The sequence below is a fragment of the Notolepis coatsorum genome (assembly GCF_963971535.1).
Source record: "Notolepis coatsorum genome assembly, chromosome: 14".
NCBI classification, from domain to species: domain Eukaryota; kingdom Metazoa; phylum Chordata; class Actinopteri; order Aulopiformes; family Paralepididae; genus Notolepis; species Notolepis coatsorum.
This window is the reverse complement of record NC_140178.1, coordinates 106,411,898-106,430,963: the sequence shown is the minus strand read 5'-3', so window position 1 is coordinate 106,430,963 and position 19,066 is coordinate 106,411,898. Positions and strand designations below refer to the sequence as shown.

Genomic DNA, 19,066 nt, shown 5'->3' with positions numbered 1-19,066 from the left:
TGAGTCTGGAGGAAAATAAATCCAATTATTCGATGTCGATCTGCTAGATCCATTTTCCGTTTGTATGACGCAATAAACGCCGAAATCATATTGATTCTTGCGTTTAGAAAGCGATCCAATGCACTCGAGTGTGTATCTAGACCCACGTTACAATATATCTCTGCCGGAGATAGGGATGTCCCGATCACATTTTTTTGCTCCCGATCCGATTCCGATCATGTGATTTTGAGAATCTACCGATACTGATCTTTCCCGATCCGATACAAAAATTAAATAAAAAAATGTTATCCCAATTTCTCACATTACATTCACCCTGAATGTTGACGTTATCCAGGTGAAAAGTTAACTTAATTCAAGCAAGGTATTGCAATCCTTGACATAAATCATTTTATGTATAATTAAATCAAAGGAAATGCGTTTGGGTCTGAGAGTGTGGCTGGTCTGCCGTTCTGCAGCTGGATACTATTGGTTTGTTTTGGCAAAATTCTTTTGCTCTGTGTGACAATAAATAAATGAATGATCTGGGGCGGCTAGGTGGTGTAGTGGGCAAGGCACTCGCCACCAGTGTGGAGACGCTAGGATTCGCGTGTTCGAATCCAGCTCTCCACATTGTTTTCAGTTTAGCTGGTCGTCCGCAGTAATACACATTGGCCGTATTACGGGGAGGGAAAACTGAAGGGTGGGGATCGAACGTTGTGAACAAGCGACTCCTACAGGTCGGTTGGTGCGCCTGCGCAGTAGAATCAGGAAGTGTCGGGGGCAGCGTGAGCCTCCCACGCGTTACTCCTCGCCACTGAGAGATCGAGCTGCGCAGGTGAAAAGATGCGACTGCTGTTACCTCAAGTACCGGAGGGGACTTGTGCTATGTATGACTTAGTCCACATTGCAGCCGGCTTGTGGGAGGCAAGAAACAGCGTTCGTGACAGGGGAGGGTTGAATTGGATGATACGAAATTGGGATGGGAGAAAATATAGAAAAATGGGAGAAAAAGTGGATAAAAAAAAAAAAAAATGAATGATGATATGCAATTTAAAACCAAAACTAAGGCCTCAGTATGAGTTTAAGACGTGAACATGGTCATGTTTGTTGAATAATAAAAAAATAATAATAATAATAATCACGATTTTTATTTTTTTTGTCGATCCTGATCTTCGGAAAATCACGTGATCGGCCCCGAAGATCGGGATCGGCAAAAAAAATAATCTGGATTATTATTATTATTTTAAATTTTTTTACTTAATTTTTTTATTCAACAAACATGACCATGTTCACGTCTTAAACTCATACTGAGGCCTTAGTTTTGGTTTTAAATTGCATATCATCATTTATTTATCAGGACATCCCTAGCCGGAGGATTTTCCCCGAAGCACCGAGCGCCACTTCCGGTTTGGCGTGGAGTGTAACTCGCCCGAAATCCACCAGGCCGCGGTATTGAGGCGTTGCAATATCAGACAGGGTCCAGCTGCTTCCCGGAGGGAGGCTGGATGAATTATGAAACGAGTTTACTCGTTGTTGGCGCACAACGATTGCCGGGCAATAACGAGTATACTCGTTGTTGGCGCACAACGAGTTAAAATCAGATATGGTAGTGAGGGCCTGCAGTTTCAACGTTTTTTTGAAGTCGATTCCAGGCAGAGGGAGCAGAGAACATGAAGGCCCTTTTCCCAAACTCTGTGCGGGTCCTCCAAGGTACTTCTGTTACTATAGGTGATAAGGACGCTCTCAGCTTGCACCTTTCAAAATGTATTGATTGTAAGCATTTAAGAATATACAATAAATAAGAATAAACAAAAACGGCGTGTGTAGAGTGTCCTTGAGCAAGACACGGAACCCCTAACTGCTTCTGGTGAGCAGGTTGGCGTCTTGCATGGTTGCCTCCACCGTGCGTGTGTGTGTGTGTGTGTGTGTGTGTGTGTGTGTGTGTGTGTGTGTGTGTGTGTGTGTGTGTGTGTGTGTGTGTGTGTGTGTGTGTGTGTGTGTGTGTGTGTGTGTGTGTGTGTGTGTGTGTGTGTGTGTGTGTGTGTTCTGAGTGAATGAGTGGATGTGAGGCACAAGCGGTAAAGGTCTTTGTATACAGAGCTCTGTATAAATGCCGTCCTTTTACCATTGAACCCCACCGGTGTCACCGTCCACGTCCCCATTCAGCGTCTCCGTGGGAACAAGGGGGTCGTTGTGAGGGCGGTGTCGCTTGTTCCGCGAGGCTGTCTGCCCCTATGTGTAGGGATTCTCTGTCTCCTGTGTGTCTCTGGTCTCTGTCTCCTGTGTGTCTCTGTCTCCTGTGTCTCTGGTCTCTGTCTCCTGTGTGTGTCTGTCTCCTGTGTGTCTCTGTCTCCTGTGTGTGTCTGTTTCCTGTGTCTCTGTCTCCTGTGTGTGTCTGTCTCCTGTGTGTCTCTGTCTCCTGTGTGTCTGTCTCATGTGTGTCTCTGTCTCCTGTGTGTCTGTCTCATGTGTGTCTCTGGTCTCCGTCTCCTGTCTGTCTCCTGTGTGTCTCCTGTGTGTCTCTGTCTCCTGTGTCTCTGTCTCCTGTCTGTCTCCTGTGTGTCTCCTGTGTGTCTCTGTCTCCTGTGTCTCTGTCTCCTGTGTGTCTCCTGTGTGTGTCTGTCTCCTGTGTGTCTCTTGTGTGTCTCTGTCTCCTGTGTGTCTCTGTCTCCTGTGTGTCTCTGTCTCCTGTCTGTCTCCTGTGTGTCTCTGGTCTCTGTCTCCTGTGTGTCTCTGTCTCCTGTCTGTCTCCTGTGTCTCTGTCTCCTGTGTCTCTGTATCCTGTGTGTCTCTCTCCTGTGTGTCTCTGTCTCCTGTGTGTCTCTCTCCTGTGTGTCTCTCTCCTGTGTGTCTCTGTCTCCTGTGTGTCTCTCTCCTGTGTGTCTCTGTCTCCTGTGTGTCTCTCTCCTGTGTGTCTCTCTCCTGTGTGTCTCTGTCTCCTGTGTGTCTCTGTCTCATGTCTGTCTCCTGTGTCTCTGTCTCATGTCTGTCTCCTGTGTGTCTCTGTCTCCTGTATGTCTCTGTCTCCTGTGTGTCTCTGTCTCCTGTGTGTCTCTGTCTCCTGTGTGTCTCCTGTGTGTCTCTGTATCCTTTGTGTCTCTGTCTCCTGTGTGTCTCTGTCTCCTGTGTGTCTCTGTATCCTGTGTGTCTCTGTCTCCTGTGTGTCTCTCTCCTGTGTGTCTCCTGTGTGTCTCTCTCCTGTGTGTCTCCTGTGTGTCTGTCTCCTGTGTGTCTCTCTCCTGTGTGTCTCTGTCTCCCGTCTGTCTCCTGTGTGTCTCCTGTGTGTCTCTCTCCTGTGTGTCTCTGTCTCCTGTGTGTCTCTGTCTCCTGTGTGTCTCCTGTGTGTCTCTCTCCTGTGTGTCTCTGTCTCCCGTCTGTCTCCTGTGTGTCTCTGTCTCCTGTGTGTCTCTGTCTCCTGTGTGTCTCTCTCTCCTGTGTGTCTCTGTCTCCTGTGTGTCTCTGTCTCCTGTGTGTCTCCTGTGTGTCTCTGTCTCCTGTGTGTCTCTGTCTCCTGTGTGTCTCTCTCTCCTGTGTGTCTCTGTCTCCTGTGTGTCTCTGTCTCCTGTGTGTCTCCTGTGTGTCTCTCTCTCCTGTGTCTCTCTCCTGTGTCTCTGTCTCCTGTGTGTCTCTCTCTCCTGTGTCTCTCTCCTGTGTGTCTCTGTCTCCTGTGTGTCTCCTGTCTCTGTCTCCTGTGTGTCTCTCTCTCCTGTGTCTCTCCTGTGTGTCTCTGTCTCCTGTGTGTCTCCTGTGTCTCTCTCCTGTGTGTCTCTCTCCTGTGTGTCTCCTGTGTGTCTCCTGTCTCTCTCTCCTGTGTGTCTCCTGTGTGTCTCCTGTCTCTCTCTCCTGTGTGTCTCCTGTGTGTCTCCTGTCTCTCTCTCCTGTGTGTCTCCTGTGTGTCTCCTGTCTCTCTCTCCTGTGTGTCTCCTGTGTGTCTCTCTCCTGTGTGTCTCCTGTGTCTCTGTCTCCTGTGTGTCTCCTGTGTCTCTCTCCTGTGTGTCTCTCTCCTGTGTGTCTCTCTCCTGTGTGTCTCCTGTGTCTCTCTCCTGTGTGTCTCTCTCCTGTGTGTCTCCTGTGTGTCTCCTGTGTCTCTCTCCTGTGTGTCTCCTGTGTGTCTCCTGTGTGTCTCCTGTGTGTCTCTCTCCTGTGTGTCTCTCTCCTGTGTGTCTCTCTCCTGTGTGTCTCTCTCCTGTGTCTCTCTCCTGTGTGTCTCTCTCCTGTGTGTCTCTCTCCTGTGTCTCTCTCCTGTGTGTCTCTCTCCTGTGTGTCTCTCTCCTGTGTGTCTCTCTCCTGTGTGTCTCTCTCCTGTGTGTCTCTCTCCTGTGTGTCTCTCTCCTGTGTGTCTCTCTCCTGTGTGTCTCTCTCCTGTGTGTCTCTCTCCTGTGTGTCTCTCCTGTGTGTCTCTCTCCTGTGTGTCTCTCCTGTGTGTCTCTCTCCTGTGTGTCTCTCTCCTGTGTGTCTCTCTCCTGTGTGTCTCTCTCCTGTGTGTCTCTCTCCTGTGTGTCTCTCTCCTGTGTGTCTCTCTCCTGTGTGTCTCTCTCCTGTGTGTCTCTCTCCTGTGTCTCTCTCCTGTGTGTCTCTCTCCTGTGTGTCTCTCTCCTGTGTCTCTCTCCTGTGTGTCTCTCTCCTGTGTGTCTCTCTCCTGTGTGTCTCTCTCCTGTGTGTCTCTCTCCTGTGTGTCTCTCTCCTGTGTGTCTCTCTCCTGTGTCTCTCTCCTGTGTGTCTCTCTCCTGTGTGTCTCTCTCCTGTGTGTCTCTCTCCTGTGTGTCTCTCTCCTGTGTGTCTCTCTCCTGTGTGTCTCTCTCCTGTGTGTCTCTCTCCTGTGTGTCTCTCCTGTGTGTCTCTCTCCTGTGTGTCTCTCTCCTGTGTGTCTCTCTCCTGTGTGTCTCTCTCCTGTGTGTCTCTCTCCTGTGTGTCTCTCTCCTGTGTGTCTCTCTCCTGTGTGTCTCTCTCCTGTGTGTCTCTCTCCTGTGTGTCTCTCTCCTGTGTGTCTCTCTCCTGTGTGTCTCTCTCCTGTGTGTCTCTCTCCTGTGTGTCTCTCTCCTGTGTGTCTCTCTCCTGTGTGTCTCTCTCCTGTGTGTCTCTCTCCTGTGTGTCTCTCTCCTGTGTGTCTGGCCCGAGCTGAACCTAGAGTCTGAGCAGAGACCGGTGGTTCACTGAGTCCGGCCCTGTGCAGACAGTGCTGCCAGGGAGGGGGGGAGGGAGGGAGGCAGCGAGGGAGGGAGGCAGAGAGAGGGGGGAGGGAGGGAGGGGGAGGGAGGGAGGGAGAGAGAGAGGGGGGAGGGAGAGAGAGAGAGGGGGGAGGGAGGGAGGGAGAGGGGGGAGGGAGGGAGGGAGAGAGGCAGCGAGGGAGGGAGGCAGAGAGAGGGGGGAGGGAGGGAGGGGGAGGGAGGGAGGGAGAGAGAGAGGGGGGAGGGAGAGAGAGAGAGGGGGGAGGGAGGGAGGGAGAGGGGGGAGGGAGGGAGGGAGAGAGAGAGGGGGGAGGGAGGGAGGGAGTGAGAGAGGGGGGAGGGAGGGAGGGAGTGAGAGAGAGGGGGGAGGGAGGGAGGGAGTGAGGGAGGGAGGGAGAGAGAGAGAGAGAGAGGCGGAAAGGGAGGGAGGCAGAGAGAGGGGGGAGGGAGGGAGGGAGGGGAGGGAGGGAGGGAGGGAGGGAGAGAGAGAGAGGGAGGCAGCGAGGGAGGGAGGCAGGGAGCGAGAGGGAGAGCGAGAGAGAGAGGGAGGGAGAGGGGGAGAGGGGGGAGGGAGGGAGGGAGGGAGGGAGAGAGAGAGAGGGAGGCAGCGAGGGAGGGAGGCAGGGAGCGAGAGGGAGAGCGAGAGAGAGAGGGAGGGAGAGGGGGAGAGGGAGGCAGGAAGCGAGAGAGGGAGGGGGAGAGAGAGAGAACACTGTGATCCACTGCTCTTCCTGTCTGTAAGTCGGCTCCCTCGCCTTATGTAACACGGCGTCCTTCCCTCTCCACACCAGCAGGGGGCAGACGGCCAACAACAACACCAAGTGAACTCTGTGTAACTTGTTGTAGCTCACAGACGGCTGCACCTGGTCCAGGTGTTTTAACCCTTTCACTACCACACTACAGACGGTTAACCCTTTCACTACCACACTACAGACGGTTAACCCTTTCACTACCACACTACAGACGGTTAACCCTTTCACTACCACACTACAGAAGGTTAACCTTTCACTACGACACTACAGACGGTTAACCCTTTCACTACCACACTACAAGGTTAACCTTTCACTACCACACTACAGAAGGTTAACCCTTTCACTACCACACTACAGACGGTTAACCCTTTCACTACCACACTACAGACGGTTAACCCTTTCATTACCACACTACAGACAGTTAACCCTTTCACTACCACACCACAGAAGGTTAACCTTTCACTACCACACTACAGATGGTTAACCCTTTCACTACCACACCACATAAGGTTAACCTTTCACTACCACACTACAGAAGGTTAACCTTTCACTACCACACTACAGAAGGTTAACCTTTCACTACCACACTACAGAAGGTTAACCCTTTCACTACCACACTACAGAAGGTTAACCCTTTCACTACCACACTACAGAAGGTTAACCTTTCACTACCACACTACAGACGGTTAACCTTTCACTACCACACTACAGAAGGTTAACCCTTTCACTACCACACTACAGAAGGTTAACCTTTCACTACCACACTACAGACGGTTAACCCTTTCACTACCACACTACAGACGGTTAACCCTTTCACTACCACACTACAGACGGTTAACCCGTTCACTACCACACCACAGAAGGTTAACCTTTCACTACCACACTACAGACGGTTAACCCTTTCACTACCACACCACAGAAGGTTAACCTTTCACTACCACACTACAGAAGGTTAACCCTTTCACTACCACACTACAGAAGGTTAACCTTTCACTACCACACTACAGACGGTTAACCCTTTCACTACCACACTACAGACGGTTAACCCTTTCACTACCACACTACAGACGGTTAACCCGTTCACTACCACACCACAGAAGGTTAACCTTTCACTACCACACTACAGATGGTTAACCCTTTCACTACCACACTACAGAAGGTTAACCTGTCACTACCACACCACAGAAGGTTAACCGTTCACTACCACACTACAAAAGGTTAACCCTTCACTACCACACTACAGATGGTTAACCCTTTCACTACCGCACTACAGAAGGTTAACCCTTTCACTAACACACTACAGAAGGTTAACCTTTCACTACCACACTACAGAAGGTTAACCTTTCACTACCACGCTACAGACTGTTAACCCTTTCACTTCCACACTACATAAGGTTAACCCTTTCACTACCACACTACAGAACGTTAACCTTTCACTACCACACTACAGACGGTTAAAGGAAAACTCCAACATTTTGGGAAATTCGCTTATTTAACTGAGGAGATGTTGTTGACGAGCTGTAGCAATGCATGTTCTGTGGAGTATTTTTTACGGAAACCATACTGATGGTTATACAGGATGTTGTTCGTAGTTAGATGGTTAGAGATTCTTGAGTATACCAGTTTTTCTAAGACTTTTGAAAAGCAGGGCAAAATAGATATAGGGCGGTAATTGCCAAAGTCCTTTGGGTCTCCAGATTTATAAATTGGTATGACTTTGGCGATTTTGAGGTTGTGAGGGATGATACCGGATTGAAGGGATAATGATAGAATATGAGTTAGAGGATGGATGATATAATCAATAGTTTCTTTGAAGAGACTGCTTTTGATCCTATCATGACCTTGTCACCTTGAGCAGAGTTTTTTAAGATCATGATTATCTCATACACTTCCTTAGTACTAGGAGGATCAAAACTTGGGAGTGAGGAGAATTGACCTTTGATCCGACTACAAGGGATTGATTGATTGATTGATTGATTGATTGATTTTATTGATGGATTAAAAACACACAACAAGGATCCAAAGGATAACATGAGAGAGTAAAACCCTTATTTCCGTCATGGTCCCAGGGCTGTTAGGCCACAACAAAAACACGACAACACAAAACGCATACATTTAAAACATTATAAGACTAACCTATCGCTAAAATTGTATACCCCACAATAACTAAAAACTGGTTGGAAACCCATTCAAACTATAGGGGGCTATTCCTCTATTCTGTCCATGAGCCACTTCCTGACGCTTCTCTTGAAGCTGTGGAGGCTCAAGCTCTGCTTGATGGGGATAGGCAGCTTGTTCCAATCCTGGGCTCCAGAGAAAGTAAGGGAGCACTGGCCCAGGGTTCAAGTTAGAGTCTGCTATACAAGATGCCAATGAAGAGCCAACATTTACAAAGAAATCATTGAAACCGTCAGCAATTTCTTTCGGGCTGCAGAGAAGAGTTCCATCCTTCCTTATCATCTCAGCAGGTGCAATTGGTGGGGATTTATTCCGATTTAGCAAATGGTTGATGAGTTTCCAAGTAGACTTAATGTCATTAGACGCTTGAGTAAATTTGTCTGCGTAGTAATTTTGTTTAGCTTTCCTTACAGAGTGAATTAATTTGTTTTTGTAGTTCTTATATGTTACCACATTTATATTGTTGGGGTTAATTGTAGCTTTCCTGTATATATTTTTTTTTTTTTGCGGGAGCATTTTCTTTTAGCTCTTCAGTAATCCAAGGTTGCCCTTTAGGGGATTTCTTGTTTTTTTGTGGTAGTCAAGGGAAAGCAACTATCTAAAGCAGAGTTGAAAATAAATAAAAATTACTGGTAGGCTTCATTAGCATCTTGTAACTTTAAAACCTCATCCCATGATACAGCACTGATTGCATGTTTGAAAAGTTAAAAGTTAACCGTCTGTAGTGTGGTAGTGAAAGGGCTAACCCTTTGTTGTGTGGTAGTGAAAGGGTTAACCGTCTGTAGTGTGGTAGTGAAAGGGCTAACCGTCTGTAGTGTGGTAGTGAAAGGTTAACCTTCTGTAGTGTGGTAGTGAAAGGGCTAACCCTTTGTTGTGTGGTAGTGAAAGGGCTAACCGTCTGTAGTGTGGTAGTGAAAGGGCTAACCGTCTGTAGTGTGGTAGTGAAAGGGCTAACCCTTTGTAGTGTGGTAGTGAAAGGGTTAAAGCCTCATTAGTGGTCATGAGGGAGTAGAACGTCTGCTGCGTTTCTTCACTCAAGTTGTTTTGTTCCTTTCGTGCCAAAAATAAAACATGTCCACCATGTGAGCACAATACCCAGGTGCGCCAAAAGTGGGGGTGGGGTTCTGGGGCCCATGGAGGCCAGCGATAAACATGTGTTAATATGACATGACTTATTTGGGGAGGGGCCAAGCTGTTTCTGTTTGGACCTGCAACACAAGCTTTGATTGGTACGCAGGCCTGTCTGTCACAGGATCATGTAGAAGAACCAGAAGAGGTGTCTTATCATTTAGCCCACGTGCTGTTCATTTAGGATGCTTTAAACATGGAGAGGGAGCGGTGTGCCTGTAAACACAACGTCTCTAGCAGGGAGGAGGAGGAGGAGGAGGAGGAGGAGGAGGAGGAGTGAGGTAGTGTGGTAGTGTGGTAGTGAAAGGGTTAACCGTCTGTAGTGTGGTAGTGAAAGGTTAACCGTCTGTAGTGTGGTAGTGAACGGGTTAACCTTCTGTAGTGTGGTAGTGAAAGGGTTAACCGTCTGCAGTGTGGTAGTGAAAGGGTCAACCTTCTCTAGTGTGGTAGTGAAAGGGTTAACCTTCTGTTGTGTGGTAGTGAAAGGGTTAACCTTCTGTAGTGTGGTAGTGAAAGGGTTAACTGTATGTAGTGTGGTCGTGAAATGGTTAACCTTCTGTAGTGTGGTAGTGAAAGGGTTAACCGTCTGTAGTGTGGTAGTGAAAGGGTTAACCGTATGTAGTGTGGTAGTGAAAGGGTTAACCTTCTGTAGTGTGGTAGTGAAAGGTTAACCCTTTGGTAGTGTGGTAGTGAAAGGGTTAACCTTCTGCAGTGTGGTAGTGAAAGGTTAACCTTCTGCAGTGTGGTAGTGAAAGGTTAACCCTTCTGTAGTGTGGTAGTGAAAGGGTTAACCTTCTGCAGTGTGGTAGTGAAAGGGTTAACCTTCTGCAGTGTGGTAGTGAAAGGGTTAAAGAACCAGTAAAAGCAGAGCATGTGTCGTGGAGCAGGGCTTTCCCTAAACAGTGGTGTAGGAGCGCAGCCCCACCATGTGTTTACAAATATAGAGATCTTTTTTTTGCAGTGAAAGCTTGAGACCAGGGAGCTCCCGTAGCTCACCGCATATCTCTGCGCTATTTCTGCGTCGGGGAAAACCGTGCTCGTCACGGATCTGGGGGACACGAGTTCGATTCCCGGACCCGCCGTCATTTCTCAGAATGTCTTCCCCCTGCTCTACATCCCATTTCAACCTGTTTCTGTCGGTCATGCTTGACCAGAAAAGCGATAAACGCTAAAAAAATAAAGTTAAAAAAAAAAAAAAAAGCTTGAGTGAGACCAGTTTAGAAACGGACATAATCATTGTCAACCATATACATTGTACTAAATAAATAATTTATTTTGAATTTACCCATGCTATTTTATTGAAATTATGTATTTAAATTGCAGGAAATTACAGCAAATGTCTTTTCTTTATTGCAATATGTTTTGCCTCCCGCACAGGGCAACCCAGAGAGAAAGAAACTCGCTCAAATCTCTCCACCTACTAAAAGTGTGAATCATTTTCCTTTTTAAACCATCCAGACCTAAAACGGCAGCGTTATATAGCCCGCATAATACACACAAAATGTGATTCCCGGTTTCAATGGGTTAAAACGGTGTTAACAAACACCTCACAAGTGGCTCGTGGCACGTTTCACTCCCTCTCCACGGATGGATTTGCAACTGAACCAGGTGGCTGCTGCCGTAATCAGCATATGTATGGCTGCGTGGGGCCAGGGGGGCCAGGGGGGCCAGGGGGGCCAGGGGGGCTTCAGACGGTTTCTGCACCGGAAGCATTTGCAATTGAAAAGTAGGTCCATGACAACTTAACTCAACTTAACCCTTTCACTGCCACACGACAGCCGGTTAACCCTTTCACTGTGACAATACAGAAGGTTAAGCCCTTTACTATCACACAACCGACGGCGATGCTCCATCATTAGCATCATTAGCTCCGCGGTTGTGTGATAGTAAAGGGTTAACCTTCTGTCGTGTGGCAGTGAAAGGGTTAAGCACAGATGCTAAACTATAGCCTGTTACTATTAATTTCAGAGTTATTTCCAAGAATGGCTGGACTGTGTGAATCTACTTCATATACAGTATATTATAGCATATTAAACTAGACCAGGGGTTCTCACACTTTTTTATACCACAACCCGATTTTATTTAGGAATTTCTTTTCAACTTGATCATGCATATTTATTAGAAAATTTTATTACAGCACTAATGTTATCGATACCCATTTATAAAACAAGGCATATTTAGCCAAAATATGTTGCCAGAACATTAAAAATGTGTATTTATTTGTTTCTGCCACTGTCACCTACCCACCACGCCCCCACTTTGGGTCTCGATTCGTAGTTTGAGAACCGCTGAACTAGACTACTGCTGCAGCACCACACAGAACTAGACAGGACAGACAACTAATAACACACTTCTTCAATCATCTTTTCATCTGAAATGAAAAAATATATACTGTATGTAAATTTGGCTACAAAATCATTTCCCTTTACTACCTACTCTGCTAAATGGCTCTACTACTATGCACCCAACACTGCATCACCCACGTTTCAACACTGTTTGATGAACATTGTTACTTAGCTGCCAGAGTTGTACCCTCCCTGCTGACCTGTTGTACACAACTTGTAAGTCGCTTTGGATAAAAGCGTTCAGCTAAATTACTAAATGTAAATAGCAGAATATGTCTATGTTTGGTTCCACTTGCACTGTTTAAAAAAACGGCTTGAGGTTCCTTGATGTTCAATGGAAGTCCATCATCACCGCCCCTCCCCCAGGACTGTCTCCCCCCCCCCCCCCCCCCCCCCCACACACACACATCTGTTCCCCCACCTCCACCTCAAACACTGACATGAGTGAGATAATAGGAGATAATAGGAGATGATGGATAATAGATAATAGGAGATGATAGATAATAGGAGATGATAGATAATAGATAATAGGAGATGATAGATAATAGGAGATGATAGATAATAGATAATGGATAATAGATAATAGGAGATGATAGATAATAGGAGCTAATAGATAATAGGAGATGATAGATGATATACTTTTAATATCTTTTAACCCAAAACTCTTCCCGTCAACAGTTTTTATTTTATTCTTTATTTACGCTATTATTTTCAGAGTTAATAATATTTTTACACTGCTTATTTGTATCTTCACTGTAGTTGTATTGCCTATATTTATGTCTTTCTACTATTACCCTGCCCGTACCTCCCCTCCCCCCTCCTCCATGCTGCTATGATGCCAGAATATTCTCAAGGATATCGATAAAGGAATATCTTATCTTATCTTGTGTTATTTAACCAGGCAGGTTAGAACCAATTCCGACTGCCTGGTGAGAGGACAAAGGGCCTCTCAAAGGGTAACGGGGAAAGGGGATTTTTTTAAGACATGAAGCAGAACAGACTATTTACAGTACATGAACCCCTTTAGACCTTAAACGCCTGCTAATAATGCATTATATAGCCTGTATATACACACATTTAATGGGTTAAAAGGTTGATGGGAGTGATCTCGTCACATGTGGTGGCTTCCCAAACCCTGAACAGAAGTAAGATTAAAAAAAAAAAGTCCATTGCAAGACATCCACTGTTTTCTGTGCATGGAACTTAAGTGTGTAGATAATAATCGATATACATAGTATACATACATCTGGTGTTGCTATGTGCTGTCGAGCAACCTTGTGTGTGTGTGTGTGTGTGTGTGTGTGTGTGTGTGTGTGTGTATTGTTGTGGGATATTTTAAATGAGCTGAACTGTAGAAATTCAGAAAGTATTTCCTGTGGCCACAGAAAGTATCCTCAGTTTACAATCAGAGAAGTGTAACACAAGTGACGAGAAAGTGAGAAAAGAAGGTCCGGTCAGACTTACAATAAATAAACACCAGTTTGACTACATGACGACAAAGATGACAAATTAATAACCGATATGACAAAGGTGACATCCTGGGCCCTGGGTCGTTGTCTTGAGAACACTGTCAGACTGTCGCCCCCTAGTGTCTGAGCTGTAATACTAGTTAACTATATTAACTAGTCAAGGCTGTACAGGGAATATGTATTTAACACAGAGCTATAACATGCTGTCTGTACACTAGAGTCTACTGACAGACCCGCCTACCTCCGGTCAATGGTCTCTAACTACACACCCTCAAGACCCCGACGCTCTGCATCCTCTGGCCGCCTCAGACCCACTCCTCCTATCCAAGCTCCGGGAGGGTCATCAAAGAGAAGCCGCCTATTCTCACTCCTTGCCCCACAATGGTGGAACGAACTGCCCACCCCAGTTAGGACAGCAGCCGAAACACGTCCAATCTTTCGCCGTCGACTAAAGACGCACTTCTTCAACCATTATCTGAAATCAAAAAATCTAAATAATGTCTAACCCTAACTAACCTTACTGCCATGCACTTGTCCTAATAAACTAACCTACACTGTAGCACTCAACACTTTGATGAACATTGTTACTCAGCTGATAGAGTTGTGCCCTTCCTGATGACCTGTCGTACAGAACTTGTAAGTCGCTTTGGATAAAAGCGTCAGCTAGATGACTAAATGTAAAATGTAATGTAGAGTGCTAATATGCCCAGTAAGCGGTACAAATGATGTAATAGGATGAAACATATAATATTTTCCATAACAGTATCTAGATCAGGGGTTCTCAAACTTTTTTATACCACAACCCCATTTTATTTAGGATATTTTTTTTGCGACCCCACACTTAATGTATCGCGTAATTTCAACATGGAATTAAGAAATATCAAAATAAAAGCACACGTTGTTGAACTTGATCATGCATATTTATTAGAACATTCAATTACAGCACTATGTTATCAATACACGTTTATAAAACGAGGCATATTTAGCCAAAATGTGTTGCCAGAACTTGTTTTCTTTTTTACTTGCCAATGTGCGACCCCACTGTCACCTACCCACGAGTCGACCCCACTTTGGATCGCGACCCGTAGTTTGAGAACCGCTGGTCTAGTGTGTGTGTATTTGTCTAGTGTGTGTGTGTGTGTGTGGTGCCCGTCCATTACACTCCATAGTAACCGCTGTTCTTCCTCCAGGTGCTGCCGGGCCGCGGCTCTTCACCATCCACCAGATCGACGCCAGCAGCAACAACCTGCCCAAAGCCCACACCTGGTGAGCATCCTCCCGAACCCCCCTCCCCCGCAACCCCCCCCCCCCTCCCCCTTCAGTTTTCCCTCAGACGTCGTGGAGTTTCCTGAGCTAAATCTTCCATCTACCTGTCCCGTTTTATTTTATTTTAGCTTCGGCGTAATTATTTAGCTTTCGTCGTCTCGCTAATGTCAAAGTCAACTTTATTGTCATTTCCCATAATGTGTAAGACATACAGAAAAATGAAATTACGTCCCCCCCCCCCCCCTTCCCACGGTGTATATAAAAAGATCTACAATATAAACATAAAGTAACATATAGGACACAATGTACACGCACAATATACCGGACTATATACAATATAAACAGTAGCTAATGTGTGTTTTTGGGCGGGAACATTTTGTTAATCACGTCTCGTCTCATTCCAGTTTCAACCGGATTGACATTCCTCCCTACGAGCATTACGACCGGCTGTACGACAAGCTGCTCACCGCCATCGAGGAGACCTGCGGCTTCGCCGTGGAGTGAGGACGGCCGCGCCCGACGGGAGGTGACCAAACCACCGGGAACGGCGCCGCTTGACCGCGGTCAGACCCCCTCCCAGAAAATCAGCCAACTCTGGAGGGGAGGGGGGGGGGGGGGGTTCATCCACGGTCACATGGCCCGAGGACTCCCTCTCTCCCTCGGGACACGCGGCCAGGCCGAGGGGGGGGGGGGGGGGGGGGGGTGGGGGGGTGAAGGCAGACCAGAACACACAGCTCTGTCCACAACCCCCCTATTCTTTATTTTTTTATTATTATTATTATTATTAAAAACAACCTTTTCAGCTGCTAATAACTCAGACTATTTACTAACTTGTGGAACCTGCAAAAATAATTGCTGGCTATTCCCTTTTTTTTGTTTGTAAGTACATTTTTAGCATTAAAAAAAAGAATAGACCGTATTTCATGTAGCAATGCACCATTTTTACCTAGTGAGGTCAGTCCACTCTGAAACCTTATTGACCTATCTCAAACACCGCCCCCTTTTCTCTATCCTCCAATCGCAGCCTTCGCTTACCTTGGATAAACGGGGGGAAAAGAAACGGTTGCGATTAGAGGATCAAGAACAGGGGGGAGGAGGTTGATACCGGTCAATTGCTGCATTAATAACGAGACCGGTTCGGTAGGGTACAGGGTTTACCGTTGGTTGCCATGACAACCACCCAACATCACCGTGGATTCAGATGCAGTCGGAGAGTACATTGGGAGGGGGGAGGGGGGGGTCCTTGGTGCCTCTTTTTCTTTTTTATCCAAGTGGAGTTATTGGTAACGATGGACGATGCACCAAGAAACAAAGTCCAGGCTCGCTACTAGACTGTATCCAGAATAATCTCGTCTCCACTAGCCAGGGTTTAGCCGTGCTGTGGCCTTGTCTCCACTAGCCAGGGTTTAGCCGTGCTGTGGCCTTGTCTCCACTAGCCAGGGTTTAGCCGTGCTGTGGCCTTGTCTCCACTAGCCAGGGTTTAGCCGTGCTGTGGCCTTGTCTCCACTAGCCAGGGTTTAGCTGTGGCCTTGTCTCCACTAGCCAGGGTTTAGCTGTGGCCTTGTCTCCACTAGCCAGGGTTTAGCGTTTACAGGAGAGTTTACAAGAAATGCAATGGAGACCATGGTTAGCCCCAGCCAGGCTCCACATAGCTAATGGAGACACAAACCCAACCATACCGCACCATGCTAGACCATGGCTAGCCCCAACCAGGCTGAACATAGCTAATGGAGACAAGGCATTAGGAAGTAATCTCTCCAAAGAAAGCAGAAGGAGCCTCTTCTCCTCCTTCCCAGACGACCAACGCTGCATTCCCACAAAACCCACGTCTGATATCATAAGCTTGTTCGAAAAATAGCTTGAATGGTGTTATTTTTATATAATGGGGGAGACATTTTTAAAAAGACACTCAAATTATATATAATATATATAATTTATTGCTCTTATATTCCAGAAACCTTTTTGCCATTATTCCAGAGAAGAAAAAAAATAATAAAGCTTTTAAATGTTAAGTGTTACCGTTTAAAAACTATAGAAGACAATTTGTGGGAAAACTGAATTATTAAGCTTGAATGAAGTTCACTAAAAGATTGCCGTTGTTCAAATCTTTACATAGCCTCTCTCTCCTGCCGTGTGTAGAGGGACGCGTCTTAACGGGCAAATAATCTTTGACACACAAAAGTCCTCTTTGAGTGCCATAATAACTTTTGAATGAATCCATCTTTTCTGTGGATACTAAACGGACCCTTTACATTCTACCGATGTCATTCTGGAGGTGCACGTGACGTAGTGTGCGTGAGTCGACCCGCCATTACCCCTCTGCCTGCAACTCACCTTTTGCATAATTGGACCTATCTCAAACCCTGCCCTCTTCTTCTTGATGGGGACGCGACAGTAGCGATTGGAGGATCAAGAAAAAGAGGGCAAGGTTTGAGATCAAGGTCAATCGGGTTACATTATTACTACTGTTGTTTCCTAGTGCTAAAGTCCACCATTATACAGAGTAAAGTTATCCTCTATGGACATTATGTATGTTGCTGCCTGCTTATCCTTGTAGCCAAGAACATCTTCTACCTTGTGATTTATGGCCATGTGGTGCTAAATAACATACTCGTCTTATGTGATATTGGCAAACCTTTACTCATCCGTACACTGGCTAAGAGACGAGAGCGCGGAACACACTTCTGGCCTCAGCGCCACAGAACTCTCGTGGCAACAGATCACTCGGTCCACTAGCCAGCCGCATTCTCAGGAGACATCATATTCAGTTTGTTATATTATTTGGGAACTGACGATAAACAAATTTCTGTCTCCTCGGTGTTTGAATACATTACTATATCGAGGTGTCTATACACCCTGCCAACCTTGGCGTTGTCGCCCCACAGCAGTGGCATAAAACTCTCTACAAATGTTTATTTGTCCATAATGGGGTTTTGATTGAAAGTAAAAATGAATATGAACTATTTTTGCCCCATCATTCTGAATACAGTCCTACCAGTAATGTGTTTTATTTAGATAAGGCGGGGGATTTTTTTTTCTACGATTGCAAACAAAATTCTTGAATGTTTTCTATAAAAGAAAATTACAAAAAAGAGATGCTGCCTGTCTAGCAATCTATGACCATGGACTGTTCTTAACGTTTGCATACACGTAAAAAAAAAAAAAAACTATGAAAATGAAAAGGATTGCTTATGTTGTTCTTTTCTTACGTAGAGAAGTGTATGCAAAGTGAAAAGTGTCCTCGGATGGTGCTTTGTACAGTAATAAGATATTGTTCATATATGTGGATCACAAAACCTGTAATTTATCTTTAACTTAAGTAGAAAGGAATTTCTTAAAATTAAAAGAAAAAAAGTATAAAAAAAAGAAATAATTGCACACACGCAGAACTAGGTTTCCATTATGTACTTGGTGGTGACTTCAATACCAGATGAGTAATATGGATACATTTTATATGTAAAACTTGTTAATTTCCTCTCAAGTCCAGTGCACAAACGGATTACTACTGTCTGTTTCTTACTCTACAAACCTGCATCGCTCCATAGCTGCCTCTCCTTGAAGAGTTGAACTTTTTTCTTTTTTAACAAGTCAACGTTGAGATGCAGTTCTTGGTTGCTTCATTGTTTAATTTTAATTTTTTTGTTTTAGCATGATCCACTAGCAGGACTATATCTCTCTTAGCTGACTGATGTACGTTAACACTATAATTCTTTGTAAGAGTATTTTATTTTTGTGTGTAATTAGTTCTAATTAAACTTGCCTTTTGTCTAATGATGTATGAGCTCTCTGTGATGTCTTTTCTTGTCTGGCGGTCTGGTGGTTCTAATGGATAGAAAATAATCATTCCATGACAGAAGACTTGGCTTCTACATCTGTGAGTTCTAACTGCTTCAGTTCCCTGGGATCTCCAGCCGTGAGAAGATGATTTCTGGCATCTCCAGCCGTGAGAAGATGATTTCTGGGATCTCCAGCCGTGAGAAGATGATTTCTGGGATCTCCAGCCGTGAGAAGATGATTTCTGGCATCATGATTTCTGGGATCTTCAGCCGTGAGAAGATGATTTCTGGGATCTCCAGCCGCGAGAAGATGATTTCATATACCACTTTAACATCACCTTTAATCAGAGCAGCATAACTGGACCACATACAACTTTAACATCACCTTTAATCAGAGCAGCATAACTGGACCACATACCACTTTAACATCACCTTTAATCAGAGCAGCAGAACTGGACCACATACCACATTAACATCACCTTTAATCAGAGCAGCATAACTGGACCACATACCACTTTAACATCACCTTTAATCAGAGCAGCAGAACTGGACCACATACCACTTTAACATCACCTTTAATCAGAGCAGCATAACTGGACCACATACCACTTTAACATCACCTTTAATCAGAGCAGCATAACTGGACCACATACCACTTTAACATCACCTTTAATCAGAGCAGCATAACTGGACCACATACCACTTTAACATGACCTATAGAGGTCAATCAATTGAGAATTGAATGCTCCCAAGCACAAAGACGCTTGGGGACCGGACCTTTCTGTGTGGAGTTTTCATGTTCTCCCCATCGTGCTCCAAGGGTTTACCCTCCAGAAAAAGAGATAAACCCAATGGAAAAACATGCAGAACAGATCGCTAACACTGTCGCGTCCCTGGCGAAGACGGACAGGATCACTTGGATTGGTCCCTGGGCGCTGCCCCACGCCACAACAACCCATGTCTGCTCCCGGCTGCCCTAAGGGGGGAAGGGTGACGGGATGGGTC

The 19,066-nt window shown here is 45.8% G+C and overlaps 1 protein-coding gene across 1 annotated transcript in view; it reads left to right on the top strand.

The window, feature by feature from the left end:
- LOC311240693 (E3 ubiquitin-protein ligase SMURF2) overlaps positions 1 to 14,889 on the top strand; it is a 212,832-nt gene extending 197,943 nt beyond the window's left edge. Inside the window, exons 14-15 of the mRNA XM_084329266.1 lie at positions 14,210 to 14,285; positions 14,690 to 14,889. Coding sequence (XP_084185392.1) covers positions 14,210 to 14,285; positions 14,690 to 14,789 — 176 coding nt within the window. The 3' untranslated portion in view covers positions 14,790 to 14,889. The remainder of the gene's footprint in view (positions 1 to 14,209; positions 14,286 to 14,689) is intronic.
- The last annotated feature ends 4,177 nt before the right edge of the window (positions 14,890 to 19,066 follow it).